The sequence below is a fragment of the Neopelma chrysocephalum genome, unplaced genomic scaffold (genome assembly GCF_003984885.1).
Source record: "Neopelma chrysocephalum unplaced genomic scaffold, ASM398488v2 Primary Assembly neopelma1_147, whole genome shotgun sequence".
Classification (NCBI taxonomy): Eukaryota; Metazoa; Chordata; class Aves; order Passeriformes; family Pipridae; genus Neopelma; species Neopelma chrysocephalum.
In genome coordinates, this window is record NW_020897809.1 from 7,693,352 (window position 1) to 7,709,098 (window position 15,747).

At 42.5% G+C, this 15,747-nt stretch overlaps 1 protein-coding gene across 1 annotated transcript in view; it reads left to right on the forward strand.

Annotated features, from left to right (window-relative positions):
• LOC113976083 (netrin-4-like) overlaps positions 1-15,747 on the forward strand; it is a 48,039-nt gene that overhangs the window by 28,398 nt on the left and 3,894 nt on the right. The window contains exons 4-9 of the mRNA XM_027700876.1: positions 3,913-4,039; positions 4,410-4,598; positions 12,254-12,467; positions 13,210-13,346; positions 14,323-14,391; positions 15,506-15,676. Of these exons, the coding sequence (XP_027556677.1) occupies positions 3,913-4,039; positions 4,410-4,598; positions 12,254-12,467; positions 13,210-13,346; positions 14,323-14,391; positions 15,506-15,676 (907 nt within the window). The remainder of the gene's footprint in view (positions 1-3,912; positions 4,040-4,409; positions 4,599-12,253; positions 12,468-13,209; positions 13,347-14,322; positions 14,392-15,505; positions 15,677-15,747) is intronic.

The window sequence follows — 15,747 nt, forward strand, 5'->3', positions numbered from 1 at the left end:
TCTGTCTGCCTGCCACTGCATCTTTTTCTCTGATCCATTCCCCCAATTGCTTAAAAACAGTTTAAAAAACTATTATCAGAGCAACTGAACTCTCAATACAATGATGCTTCAATGAATGGGAAAGAGCATTAGAGACAACTAGAGTTACCAGAGTAATGAGGAGAAGCAGATAAGGGAGGCGTCATAAAAATTCCATAATATCTCTGAAATGCTCAATTATTGCAGCAATGAGCACTGTGGAAGAAGTCCATACAGGCCTAAATATTTAAGTATCTAAGGATCAGTGAAATAAAGTGAAATATGAGAGATGTGAGACAGAAATCCCCTGGATTTCAATTTTTCTCCTGCTGTACCAATATATTTATATGTATTTGCATAAATCAGTGTCATAAACTACCCAGGCTTTAGCTGAAAGCTGGCCAGTTTCCTAACCGATGGCATGAATCTTGTGCAAGCCTCTGTTGCTCACAACTTGCTTTCAAGCTTCCTCCACCTGGATTTCCAGCTCCAAATCCAGAAAGCTGAAGTACTTTTTTTCCTCAGATGCCTCCTAGCAGTCAGATATCCTAAAGCTTCCGATGACATTAATCCAGTGGCAATCCAAGTATTATTAGTGTTAGTATCCTGAAGGCACTAATTGAACTTTAACAGCCCTGACTGGTCCCACCTGGGACTCTTACCCATGCTCTCTGTCCATTGGCCTGGGAGCTCTATTTAAGCTCAGCCCTGGGCTGTTAGCCTCTGTTTGAGTAAGCTGTGGATGTGTCTGTGTGTATCCCTGCCTCTGGCTCCTGGATGGACCTTGGGTCAATGTTGTAGGTACCTTCCCCCGTGGTGGAACCCCCCTGGCATGTGCTGTAGGTTGTCTGTCCTTCTGCTCTATGAATGGTCTTTGAACCCATGTTAGGAGCTTCTTTCTGGGCCTGTCTCTCACTGCTCCTGTGTTGCCCTGGTCCATCCCCTTGTTGCTCCTGTGGTACCAGCTCCCTGTTCTGCCCCCTGTGCTCAGGATGGTGCCCTCTCAGTAAGGGCACAGCCTGTGCTGTGATAGCCCTCAGCTTGTACCTTTTCAACCCTTAAAGAGAAACTGGTCCTTGCTGCTTCCTGACAATCCTCTCCTTAATCATAATTTCCTCATAATTCTGACCCTGCTTTTTAGGGCATAGAAAAATATCAGTGTAGTTTCCCTGAATCTGTACTTCTCTGATTATTTTGTTACCTTGGCATGCTAATCCTTATGTTTCACTGAGATTCAGTGCATCCTGATATCTTGCATTTGGTAGAGAACACAATTTTCTAGTTTTTTTGGATGCACTTCTGTGAGAGAAATGCAGCCTTATTTCAGCAGTGAATAACAAGTCAGGGACACACCCGCCCTCTTCATGCTGGTGTTGAGTGTGACTCTCACATTCTCCCTTCCCTAAGCAGATATCCCATTTCCTATTTTATCTGACGGTTTCCTGTATTTCATTCTTGTTCCTTCCTGGACTTTAGTCTCTGGCTCCCTCTCCTATCTCTTCCTCTCTAACAGAACAAATTGTTTTGTCTTGTTATTTGCAGCCACCTCACCTACCCTTATTTCACCTCAAGCTTAAATATGGCAGGTCTCTTCTACTGCTCAGTTTCTTCTGCATTAACTAGTTTTCTGCAGTGGGCACTTTCATCCATTGATCACCCTTCTTGTGTGTTCTGTGTGAGCTGTTTTTCTCTGCTCTCTTCTCCTATCCAAGTTCTTTCTGTAATTCATTCTCCCCTCATGTTGCACTCTGTTCCTTATCTGTTTCACCTGTAAATGCTGTCTATGAGATCACTTTCTAAAAGAAGTTCCATGCCAGCTTCCTTTTGCCTGCTCAGTGGCTCTCCTGTCTGCTGGCTGCTTGGCTTTTCAACCCTTTTGTTTAAGTCAGTCTTCTTTCCACACACATTTGGTAAATGGTTCCATAGGAGGGATCACAGGCAGGAAGCTTCCTCCATGCCTCTGTCCTACTCACAACATGCCACAAACTACAGTTCACAACAAACTAGTGGGCAATGAGCAAACTAACACACATCTACTTTCCAAAGAACAACCAGACTTTTCCTTTCTCACTGAATTTTCCTGTTTATTTTCTGAATAATTGTTCACGAGTGTTCACATCATCTGTGCAGTGCACTGTAAGTGCAGGGTCCTGTAGAATAATGAATATTTGATCATGTCATTCAAGGCTATAACAAGATTGCACAGTTTAATTATGCCATTTCCCAGCTGTATAATCTCAGCACTTTTCATGTATTTTTTCAAAGTGGTGAATGTACAGTTTTTGTGTATGTTTCTAGAAAAAAATGAATGGCCCAACTTACAGATTTTGCATTGAAATACACTTCCAGAAGCACTTTCCTAAGAAGTGAATGGATCCAAGATTTTGTTCTGACCCATTTTGGAATGAGCTGCAAAGTCCAGATGGAGTCTGAAGTTTGGGGATGTTAAAATCTATGATTCTGGGTCAGGCTCACTTTCTTTTCTCCCTCCTGGCCTTTCCTCTGTTCTCTAGCTTCTGAAAAGCAGTCCCTGTGTCCAGAGGGGAGAATGTTAAGCCTGAAATGCCAAACCCAAACAGGGGCAAGCACAACACTGTTGCTTATTAGTATTTTTGCCTTTGTCTCTGTAATTTGTCACACTATTTAGTGCTTTGAAAGTGGATGACTTTCCTGTGCAAAGGTCTGGAGAGGCATCACGTAGTGTGCTTCATGCTGTATCCCCCTGAGGTTTGCTGGTGCTGAGCTCTGACAGACAAACGCACACCCTGAAGTCTGTGCTCAGTGTTCCGTGAGGAGGCAGCAAACCTGCCAGCTGGCCATGGAGGGGCGATGGCATCAGCTGCAGCCTATCCCTCTGCTTGCTACATCACATTTCTGCTCTGGGAGGATTAGAAACCAGGGGAGCGGAGAGCGAATTGCTGCAGGCACCATGAGTTTGGGGGCAGGGGAGCACATTCACACAACTGCTTTTTTTGAACACTTCTCTCCTGATCCCAAGCTACCTGCTCTGTCAGATGGGGAAGGGGGGACTGCAAAGGGAGAGTCTGACTTTCAGGAAAGACTGGAAAACTGTAATCTCAGTTTACTTGTGAGATTAAAGGATTAGAGTCAATTCTCACCCCAGTCAAATGAAAATCTGCCTCTGTTTTTTGTGTAATGTGCAGTGGGCTAGAGCTGTGCTGGTGCTTACAGAGCTCAGCATCTTCAACAGCCCATGGAGGTCTAGTCCCTGGTTTCTGTCCGTCTCCTGCTCTAGTACCAGTGTCTCCTTGCAAGATACACACCACTAATCAGCAGCTTCTCTTGTGATGTGTAGAACATGATGTATGGTACCACCTTTCCCTTTCTCCCACTCCCTATACTGGGTATTTCCTCAATTTATCTGGGAAATCCTTTCTCTGAAGCATTGCAAACAGATATTGGAATCCTGTTTCTTTATCCAAAACACCCAACCCAACAAACCCAAGCAACAACATAAAAACACTCCTGTAAGGCCCTTCTTGAATGTGGCTCAATACTACAGAATCTTGTGCACCAAATTACAGTGTACAGTGGAACTGGCTGTTATATTCCTGGTGTGTGAAACGACCACAGAACCAGTTTCAATAGTAACTTTCTGTTTGAAGTCTGGAGTAGCTCAGTTTCCAAGATCAGGTTTCTGGTGTGAATACCTGATTCCAAAATCTGACATATAATGGAGTATTTCCATGATTAAAAATGAAATTAAAAAAGATAAGGCTACATGTTTAAGCTGCAGGCTCTGTGGGTTTCCTAAGAGAGCCAGGCAGCTGTGTGAGAGTTGTGCAGGAGAAGTCCCACCTCCTCATGAGGCTGTTGGGGATCCACCATGTTCTTGCTTGTAGCTATTTAACTGTATTCTCTTTTCCCTGACAGGTCCACGGGAAGTGTGTGTGCAGGCACAACACAGCAGGAGACCACTGTGAGAAATGTGCTCCCCTGTACAATGATCAGCCTTGGAAGCCAGGAGATGGAAAAACAGGGGCCCCAAATGAATGCAGAAGTAAGTGGAAGGGAGGTTACTGATCCAGGCTTTCAGGATGAGCACTCACCATGCCAGCAGGCAAAGCTCCCTAACAAAGACTTCTGTCGATTTACACTAATGGTGCAATTACATAAACTGGGGATAAATTGCTGGTCATTGATGGAGAGCTTCAGTATGCACGTTGTGTTTCTGCAGCTGACCCGCTGGGGCTATTGGGAAGTGGAATTTACAAGCCAGAAATTTAGTTTTCATGCAGCTATGGCCCCTGACATTTGAGGTTCTAGCAGGGTTTAGGATACCATCAGATTGGTTTGGAAAATGATACCATTTGACCAGTATTGCTGTGTCTGTTATAAAAACTTGAAGGATATTCTCCTGTCCCCACCAGAGTGTCGCTGTCACAACCACGCCGAGAGCTGCCACTTTGACCTGAGTGTTTGGTTGGCATCAGGAAAGCGCAGTGGGGGAGTCTGTGACAACTGCAAGCACAACACAGAGGGACATCGGTGCCAAAGGTGCAAACCAGGGTACTACCGAGACAGGGGGAAACCCATGTCCTCTGCAGAGGTCTGCAAACGTAAGTGACCACGTTACGTGTGGTAAAGACAAATGAATGGTGCAAGAATAATTAAAAGAATGAAACAAATAATTTCTATAGAATCAATAACTCCCATAGAGGTAACTCACGAGTATTACTAGCTTTTCTTTGTATTCTTTTCCTAACCTAGAGTTTTTTGATCAAAGATGATCATCCTGATTTTTTTTGTGTCTATTTCTTCCCCTGGTATCGCACTTTTTTTTTTTTGTGATAATAATGCATTGCCTTCTGGAGAAAGGTACATTCTTGTGTTTGGGTTTAAATTAATATGGTTCCCCTTTTCTTGAGGCATATTTTATTTACCTGGGTTTTTTTCTGAAGACTGCGTGTACCTATGTGCAAGTTACTGTTAAATTCCATTGGATTGTGTAACATCAGTACACATAAATATATACAATAGGAGATGCAGGAAGCATAGGACCATGCATATTAACTTGGAAACAAATACATGAGAGCTCAGTTAGACTTATCTCTGGATTCCACAGCTGTATTATGGTGTGATCTGCCCAAATTAATTGCATCATTAACACTTCATCAGAATGTGTTAGGAAGTGACTGGCACAGAGGTATTAGTGGTTGCACACAGAGGGTGTACAACCTCTGGATCAAGGTAGTTTGCACCCGGCCAGTCTGGAAAACAGCCCAAATCTCCCTTACTTAGTGTAAACATTTCCTGAATATCCTGTCAGGCTTCACACATCTGAGTCCATCTGGCATTTATTTGGGAGCTTACTACTTCCAATAATATACATAATTTCTTTTTCCTCTTCGGATAGTTTTCCTTCCCCACAGCTCAGACATCAGTTGCTAGGGCAGAGAACTTCATCCTCTGTCATCTAACCTCATGCCCACTGACATCATGAGCTTTTAAAGCTTTCCTCACCCTTTTAATGTTCTTCAACATGACTCCTCTTTACCATTCAGGTTACAAACACTCCTCTACCTCGGACTGTGTGGCTTGTGACATTGGTTAAACTTTCTGTGCCCAACATATCCAATGCTTCTGCTCTTTTGCATTCTTCCTGCTGGAACTTGGTGACAGCCCAGACTGCTTCCACACAACCCTTTCTTTTCACTTTCACGATGCTCACCACAGAACACTGATCGGCAGACAGGGCTGAGGGTGAGCTTATCTGACTCACCCTGTATACCTCTGTTCTATGGTGGCCCCTTTCTAGTCCTGTTTCTACTCTGAACAGATTTGCTACAGGGCAATATTGTAATGAGAACAAATTGTTATGCCAAAAGATTAGCTTTCAATCTCCTAGTACCTGAAAGAATCTGTGTATGAACTCTTGTATCGAGCGGCAGGGTGACGGTGCAGTAACCAGCATCATGTGTAACACTAGATAACTGTTAAAGTCAAGGAGCATTGGAGAGCAGCAAAGAGGGAAAAACTTTGTTTGAAAATACAGCCTATCTGTGTGGAAACCCTAGAACAGCCTGCCTGGATGAAATCAGACCTTGACTCTACCTCTGCCTCTTTTGTCTGCTCTGGTTACAGGGCTCTCAGTACCCCCTGCCAATACTCTGCATAGCAAAAGAAAAACTGTTCAGAAATTTACCTTGTTGAAAGAGCTTTATTCCTGTCATGCCAGTCAAGCACAATAATGTTCTTTTCACCTGGAAACATGCTGCTGCCAGCAGAAGGCCCCCAAGTACAATTGTCTCCACTCTGACTTGCATGTTCGTGCCTAGATAGCTGCCATCCTGCTTTAGTCACCTGAAAGTTATATGTCTTTTCTAGGCTCCCTGTACTGTCAGTGGAGAAACAGGGGGACCTCTGGGGAATTATTTATTGCAGTCTAAGGTAGATGTCTGAGATAAATGAACTGAATTGCCCTCTAAAGCATATCTATTTCCTTGACTTAAGAGCTGCTCTGGATCACTAGCTTGCACTAGAGTTTCTGTTGCTTGAGATGCATCTAAATAGTTTGATTCAGCATTATTGCAGAGCTAAGCACAACCCTATCTGTGCACGATTCACGTCAATAGAACCTTTCCCAGGTGTGTGAAGGCAAGCTTGCCATATCAAGACATAAGAAAAGGGCATTGCAGTTCACTCCAGAGACAGTCACTGTGTGAACAATGCTTGTGGCTCTGTGGGAATAGAAGGTACCCTAGATATAACTTACAGTTAAGAGAAACCTGGGAGAGAGGTGGTTAATCCATGCCTTTTCCCTTTTATTTAAGGCAAAGAAGAGAATTCCCACAATAAGACTCAACAAACTAGCTTAATGGGGTATTATTTTGTATGATGGAAGTCCTGACCCCCAAACACTTCTCCATGTGCATTGCAGGCAGTGTGTCAGTGTGAACTTCATGTTATGCTGTACTTCTACGGAGAATTTTCAGGGAATGTTTCACTACTTTGGTTATTACGTGACAGCAAAACCAGAAACACCAGGGGAGACAGGCAGAGCTGTTTTGGTTAGAACAGGTTCAATGTGACAGAGGGAAGGTTTCACCTCCAGGACCATCATCATATCCAAATGCCTAGAGCTGACATTAAACTGAAAAGCCTCACGCAGGATGTAAGAGACCCTCTTCTCCATCCCTTAAGTTGCAAAACTTGAATTGCTAGTAAACATGATCTGGTTTGGTCTATGTTGTTCAGGCTGTGTGACCCTAAAAAAACAACTTCAGTTACCCAGTAAAAAAAACAGCTACTGTTTTTGAGCATTGCTAATACATAAGAAATTAGACAATCAGACCAGCAGGTACATTTTTCTCATACTTCAGCCTGCTGATTATAAATTGAAGAGTTGCTACTTCTGGACTGGAATGTTTTTAGGATTTAAATATACCAATTCCAAGGCATCATCCCACTTTGAGAAAATCACGCAAATAGACCCAGACTAACAACACCTAATGGAAAACCCACCCACTGAGTAAGTGTTGAAAAGCAGTAATAAACTGCAAACAGCCGACTGAATGGATGGTTTTAGTGAGAGCAACCTGGTGCTCAGCTTCCCATTTTGAACTCGGAGGAAAAAAAAAAACCTCAATGGGAGATCAAACTTGACCCTTGTGTACAGTAGATACTGAGCTGGGAAAGGAAATCTGATGAAAAAGCTGAATGAAATGCTGTGCTAATCCCTTTGAGAAAGCACGCTTGAAGAGTGCTCTGCCATCCAGAGCAAAGTCTAGGTTCAGCTGTGACATCCCCCTCAGGCTCCCAGAAAGTTAACAGGACACTGCTCAGGCCCAGAAAGAGTCTTTAAGCATTAGTCATAATAATGAATAGCATTCTCTCTTAATCTGCTAGGAAAAAAAAAAGTTGTATAACAATTGGGTCTCCTGGCACTATCTAAACCACCCTTAGCTGACCCTCCAATGTGAGACTGCAAAGACATTCCCTTGGAAAAAAAAATCTGTTGAAATTTGATATGTAAGTGTGAATCTGCTATTCCTTTTTGTCTGTAGAGGTGGCCTGCCTCTGATCCCTTTGCTTCTCCTGTTCCTAGCAGCTGAGATGAATGAGAGCTGGGTCATGTGCAGAGCCTTGTTTTGACACTGCTTAGATCTACATTAAAAAAAAAAGAAAAAGAAAGGCATGAAAAGAGCCCCAGAGCAAGGCACACACCTGCCTATTATTGGGGGTGACAACACAGGATTAAGCAGTTTGGATATAGACTTGTATGGAAGCTTTGACTCAGAAGCCTAATCGTTTCCTAACCAATGGTTAGCAAAGCTGCTGTATCCTTGCCTCTTTCCTGTGGCTTATTCTGAGGCTTAAGGGATCCTTCTGAAATGGCACCATCTTTTGTACTCACTCTTTGCTTAGCTTAAAAGTAATGCAGGCATGTAGACCCATTTAAAAGGGTCTCCAGGAAAACAAGCTTTTTTACTTGGAGAACAAGGGGTGAAAATTAAAATGTGCACAGATGCACATGCACGCACACATGGTCTGAAAGGCTCTGCTTCTCATCCTCTACTTCTGAGCAGAGGGAGTGAACTTTTAATTCTAATATCACAAAGGCCCCATCACATCTTGGTTCAGTCTGTCTTAATCAGCCCTGACCACACACAGAGCTGTCTATCTTATTTCCTTCATTTAAGAAAGAACATTGGCAGAATCAATCCCCACACCTGACTTGCTTTAAAAATTGCCTAAAAATGCTCTGAAGATACACATGTATATCTATCAGAATCAAAAGGCTTTGCTTTTTTTTATTTTGCCTGTTTTTTTTAATCAAATAGCCAGTGTCTGCTTATATCTTATGCGTTATTATTAGACAAAGTTTAAGGCAAGATACCTCAAAGGCCATTGAATTACTTAAGCACCTGCTGTTTTCCTGTAAGTTGGGACCATATTGTTACAACCAATATTATATTTTACATCTGTGTCTAATTAAATGGAGAAGACAGCTGTGCTGAGGGCAGACATTTATTGAGGACTTGAGTGGAGGCTGCTGTATGAATTATTCATTTTTCATTATTTCTTGTCTCCTCCCTTTTACAGTACTTTTTGACAAAACAAATTTAGTATGGGAGTGAGACTAAAAGACAAGAGGATATGCTTTGGGACACTTTGTGACCAATACCCAATTCTAAAGTACAATGATAAAATTTTTCACTATGCTACTGTCAAGGGGAGAACCCAAATAAACCAGCCAACTCTGAGCCAGAACTGTCTGCACACCGTCCCTAACATAATTGATGATGCCTTTGACAAACAAGGCCATTGTCACATCGGCTGGTGTTTTGTTAGATGGAGAGGCGGAGGGAGAGAAAACTAGGGTTTGCCAAGAGAAAAGAAGAAAAAACCAGCAGGAAAAGTGTTGTCAAATATTGAAAAACGTAAAAGGGTGAGGTTTTGGCAACTTGCTTTTATGTTTCTTTAATTGTGAGGTTTATTTGCAAATCCATGGTGCTGTTAAGCAGACAAAACCCAGTCATCCACAGCTGCCCTTTCAGCATGTGACATGTGGGCTCTTATTTTAGGAGTTACCTTAGATGCACAACTGGGATTTTGGCCGTAATACTCTGGAAGCCAGACAATGTACCCACCCAAGCTGAAATGCTAAATAAACACAGACTGAGTAAAGCGCTTGCAAGCCACTTGTATAACTCATCTGAAAGTGTTGTACATGTATTGATTCAGCTTTCTGATCCACCAGAAGTTGTCCCAGTTTCTAACTGGAGAATATGTCCCACAGTTCATCTGGGAACATCAGGTTTTCTGACCTGTAGCCTCAAAATAAAAAAAGGCCCTTTTTTCCAAACTCCTCATCAGCTTTCACCAATGCTGTCAGTCACTGTGTTGTAATATTTTCCCTCAGGGATAGGATGGGAGACAGTCTCATCTTCCTGAATCAGGATCCAGTCTCAATTGGGGATAGGTAGTCTAATGATGTAAATGATTTACCCATCTGTTATGTGACTCTAACTGATGAAACCTGAAAACTGGAAATAAGATGGGAATAAAGACCCAGAAGTTCGAGAAATATAAGATGATTTAGGTGAAAACTCCACAGGTAGATGCTACATAGGGAGATATTATAGCAAAAACAAACCTGAATTCAAGCCAACCCAGATGTTGGCAATCTCTTTAATCCTTGTGACTCAGACCTATCTGCAGTAAAGGAAGGGTATGTTTCCCCTCCTTATCCCCGAATCTATGGCATTCCTTTTTTTTCAGTGACTGACAAACCAAATGTCTCTTTTTCTAGGGTGATGTAGATTCAGGGCAAAAAAAAAATCAAGTTTAGGGGCAAAAAATCATAACTTGCCTTTGAAACTGTCAGTGCTAATGAGCACTTCAGTGTTACACCTGCTCTCCAGAACTGACAGCACAAGCCCTGGGTTTGCTCCCAAAGTCAAGACTGCTTTGTGGCAAACAGGCGAGCTGCCGCCGTCCGCCAACCAGCTCATTGTGCTGAGCACACTGCCCATGACAGCACGCTTACTTTCTGTCCTTAGGCTATTGTGCCAGTGTCCCCTGAAAACAACAGACCAAGATCTGTCTACAGCAGTGTAATAATATTATTGAAGATATTTGCATAAAGAACACAGGGCATGGGGGAAAAAATAACTGTACGGTAAGCAGGTCACAAGAGAAATACAAAATTGCTCACCCTCTTTCTTGTATAATTTTCAAAAGATATTTTCTTAAGTATCAAATATGAGGTTGCAGATGAAAGTGAATTCTGCCCCTGTTACACTTTCAACTCATTATAGTCACATACTTGTCCCTTCCCCTTGGAAAATGATGTGTGGAATCAGTGTTCATTTGGTCTCTTATCTGTGAGATCATGAAGAAAAGTAGTTTGATCAGAAGCCATGATGGGCAAACTTCAAAAGCTTTGGAGATCATGTTTGGTTCAGATAAGTATCCAAAACACTGTCCCCTGATCCAAGCTATGTAAACACGTTGGGTGTCCAACATTCAACTGAAAATCTCTGTTAAAGCGGGTCTTAGCCACAAGATTTTTATTTCTGCCCTCTTCCAGATGGATGAAGTAGTGATGCATTACCTTTTCAGTCTGTGCTACAAGCAAAAGCCAGGGCATGCTGCTTTATTAAGACAAAAAAGATCTGAAGTATGAAGGCCTGAAGTTCAGCTCTGTTGTCATTTTAAGCAAACTTGTCTGAATACCAGAAATGAGTGGGTTTGTTTATTGCTTGAATTTAACCTCTGCAGAGCTCTTGGCACTAGGCTTGACCATCTCAGCTTCTGCCTTGATCAAGAGGAGTCAACTGTGCTGGCTTTGCATCACTCTCTGTGTACTGCTCCCTGATGCTGCCACATCTGGAATGTACGAATGGTGTGGGATAATGACAATTTATTGTCTGTGGAGGCAGAGTTGCCCACAGGAGCTTAACTAACTGTTTTACTGCCAAGTTATCTTGAGTTGCCAGGCTGGTGCCAAACTGGCAACAGCATGAGAAAGATTTGGGGGGGGATTCCTCCTTTTTGCTCATCTTCAGCTACATGCAAAATAAGTTTAGTGAGTTTAGAGGTCTTCTCTAATTCTGTTTGCTTTCCTTGTAAAAAATCTGCTCATGTATTTGTAAAAAAAAAAATAAATTTATCAGCCTCTTTACACACATACAATACTGCAGGGTGAGATGTGTCCCTTAAAACTTGCACTGTAGGAAATTTGTGCAGAAATCTTTGGAGGTAGAAATTGAAAATATATTTCAGGTCATCTGAACTACCTGTATAAGCTGCATCTGCCCCAGAGGAAAGGGTAGTTTTGTGATCTCTGTGCTTACAGGAAAGGTGATGTAGGCAATATCTATAATTTTTTACCTTGTCTATGTTAATGAATCTTTTTGTAAAACACTTTAAAAGTGAATGACCTTCAAGCCCCTTTAAAAATAAACACACAAGGGAGTCTTCCTGGTACCACTTCAAAACCCTGTATGGTCAAGGTTTGTGTAGCAGAGAAGAACTGACTTTCACACATAAATGCTCCCAGTTGTACTTGTTTTGCTGTGTTTAACAAGTTAAAAAGAAGCAAAAATAATATTGCAAATGTAGGCTGAAATGCAATGTCCACCAGTTCTGACTTAAAACCACTGAGCACAAGGACGAGGGTACAAGTTTATCAGCCTTGCAGAAATGCCACTTAACCAGATGACCCCACGGCACACGCTGTGACTCACCTCCTGCCCTGTCTCCACAGCCTGTGCCTGCCAGCCCATGGGTTCAGCCAACACAACGTTCAGCAGCAGCTGGAGGTGCCACCCCCGGACAGGATTCTGCTACTGCAAACCAGGTGTGGCGGGTCCCAACTGCGACAGGTGCCTCGTGGGCTACTGGGGCTTTGGAGAAAATGGCTGTCGGCCCTGTGACTGCGCCAGAGACTGCGACCAGCACACGGGACGCTGCTTCAACAGGTAAAGAAACCCTCCTTTGGGTTCTCTGTGAAATGAAGCAAAGACTAACAAATACTGCAGCGGTATTTGTTTGGAGGGTGCACGATCATTTGAAAAGGTGGCTGTAAATCATAAAAGGCTTCTTAGATGACATTGTGTGTCTGACACAGTTTTAAGACCAGTGTATTATCCAGAGCAATCTTGAAATCATGACTCTTTGCAGTAAATAGGCAATTCCACAACTCCATGATATGTATATCAACTGTAAATACACCTGTTTGCCTTGGAAATAGATGGAAGAGTCTGAAAAGCTTGCCTCTCATCTGTGCCCAGGGTAAAATGAATGACAAAGTCTCCATCTTGTTTCTAGAGGGCAGGCATCCGTACCCCAGATGGGTATTAATCAGTACAGAAATCCTGTGATTTGTTGACCTACTGCAGTTCTATGGGTCCTACAGCTGTTCTCAGATCCTTGTGACATCAAGTGGTCACTAACTTTGAGTTACACAATTCTCTAAAAGCAAACAAAGGGCAAAAAAGGCACACTTTATAGGTACTTTAAAAATGCTAAGTCAGCAGTAGTGAGGCCTAAATAAAAGCCTAGGTCTTGTGATCTCTATCTGGCATGAAGTTTTGCTCTTATTTGTGCTCCCAGTCTGAAGAAAGCAAGCTCATCTGTCTGGATACAGCCATGTGCTGCAAACACCCGCTTCCCACCCATGTCGTGTCCCAACCAATTCTTCTGTTTTATGTGTCCCCCCAGCTATGACAGTGAGCCATTCTTTAACATCCCCATTGGGGGACGAATCCCTGACCTTGTCCAAACACCAACCAACGAGAGTGAAGAGGAGTGGAAATGGAACGACCACGAGCAGGGATTTTCTGCACTGAGGCACCCAGGTACAGCCCAGAGTCTGGGAACATTTACTGACTTCACTCAGTGCCAGTTCTTTCTCCATCCTGACTCAAACCCACGCACTCATCTCCAGCTTGTCTGCTGGCAACCTACACTAATCTGAGTTTGTAGGCTATCATCATGCTTGCATCGTTATTTTCCAAACTAACTGTAGGATCCGAGTTTGGTTTTAGAAACCAGTAAGTTATGAATAAGATTGTGTGGAAAAAATACTCTCCTTTTGTTGTCACACTTATAGTCATAACACTTAGGATTTTACACAGCTTCTTCTCAAGCATTCGGTTCCTGTTCAGAATTTCAAATGCTCTTTGTAAAAAGCTCCTGTCAACCACCACTGAAATGCGCCGCCTCTAGGAACACAAGTGATTTTAGGAGTAAGATATTCCTCATGGCATAACAGCTCAGGAGAGAAAGTAAAGCATACTGTATCCAGCTCATATTGCAAAGTAGGAATGAGGTGGCACCGTTAATACTTGAATAGTTCTCAGTTTTGCCTGCCCTATAAAGATCAGCATTTACCATCAGCAGCTTGGTAAGACCCAGAGGTAACAGCACCTACTGCATGGCTTGACTCTTCTGAGACAGATATTGCCTTAATACAGAAAGGATGAGCATTTCTTAGGTCATGGGATCAGACAAAGGTATCATTGCTTACATGATTTACATCTGGATCTGATTCTTACAAATCTCTTCATCAGGATCAGTTTATTAACTGTACAATAGACCTCATGCATCTGCATTTTACCTGACAGTACTGATAAGATTTCAGAATAATTATTGTATCATATAACAAGAAACACATTTGCAAATAACTGACCTCACTCTCAAACTTCCTCTTAAGGTCCATACAGATTATGGGAGCTATAGACACCTAACTTTATAACTGAGGAAAATTTGCTCTTCTTTTCTCTCTCTCCTGGCTCTTCTCCAACCTTTTGTGTTCTGGTGTTTCCCCACTAGAAAAGTGTGTGTGCAAAGAAAAGGTGCTTGGGAGCGTCGCTGACTTCTGCCAAATGAAATATGCCTATGGTAAGTGGGTAACATGCCCTCAAGGTATGATAATTTCACAATGTTTTCTCTGTGCATATTGTTAGCCAATAGTTATGAAAAACAACAGGATTGGTTAAGTCATGATATGAGAGGTAGGATTTCTTCTGCCTTTTTCGTCTAGTGAGGTGTCCAACTTCTGATCAGAACTGAAAAGCATTTCTCATGCAAGGCTCCACAGTGTCTCCCTCCCACGCAGTCAGCTTCCCTCTACGGCAGGAGAGGTGCTCAGTGGAACGATTGTCCTCTACATCAAGGATAGATGATAAAAATCTCACATCTAAACTGCCATTGTTTTTGCACTCATTATGCAGCTTCAAATGGCCATGCTCATTTACCAAGAATGTACTTAATACTGTTGTTTATGAGCACCTGGTTCATGCCATCACAAGAAGCAAGAAAGGAAAGCTCTGGGACCCAAAGGTGTTATGTGCTTGTGCCATGACACAACAAAGCATGCTTGTGGGGCTGATCTAGATGGGGCTGCCCTGCCAAAAAGTTATGGGATCCTATTAAATTAAAAGGAACAGAAATTTGTCACGGCAACCAGATGTTGGACCACAAAAGAAAAATGCCTTTTCTGGTTTGTTGTGCAATCATGGAATTTTAGCCATGTGACATGCCTGCAGTCTGATGGGAAACTTTCTGACTTCCTTCCTGTAGAGCAGGCAGTCCCTTCCCACAGGACAAAATTTTTGAGAGGCCAGTGTTAAAGCTCAACAAGTTTTCAAACTGGAAAATATAGTCGGTGCACTTAAAATCAGACTGGTAGCTGCTGACCTGGGTTTTTCACCCTTCCTTATGTATACATACAAGTGCTTTCCTATGATTTCCAAGTGTTTGACATCAGCCCATTAAAAATAGCTGCTAAATAACATGGTGAAAGGATGAGTTATCTACTTCAAAAGAAAAATCTAGTTTTCCTTCTCCAAATTTATCTATAAGAACCACAAGTGAAATGGAAAAGCATTGTACTTTCTGTACAACTGCAGTTTTGGGGGGTTTTTTCCATGTCTTCTTTCAAGGTGTTAAAATTCTAACTTTTAGCAGAATAAACCAAAATTTAAAAAGTCATTGTTGAACTCTCTCTGGACAGTGATAAAAGCAAGAATCCTCTCTGCTCATGACAAAGGGACCCATGCAGAAGTTGTTGTGAAAGTGAAGAAGGTCCTGAAATCCAGCAAAGTGAAAATTGCTCGGAGCAACAGAAGCATTTACCCAGAATCCTGGACCAACAGGGGCTGTACATGTCCCATTCTCAATCCTGGTAAGGACAAAATGCTCACCAGGTGCTTTTCCTCCCCTGTAAACAGTGGTGACAATTCCTTATGAACATCA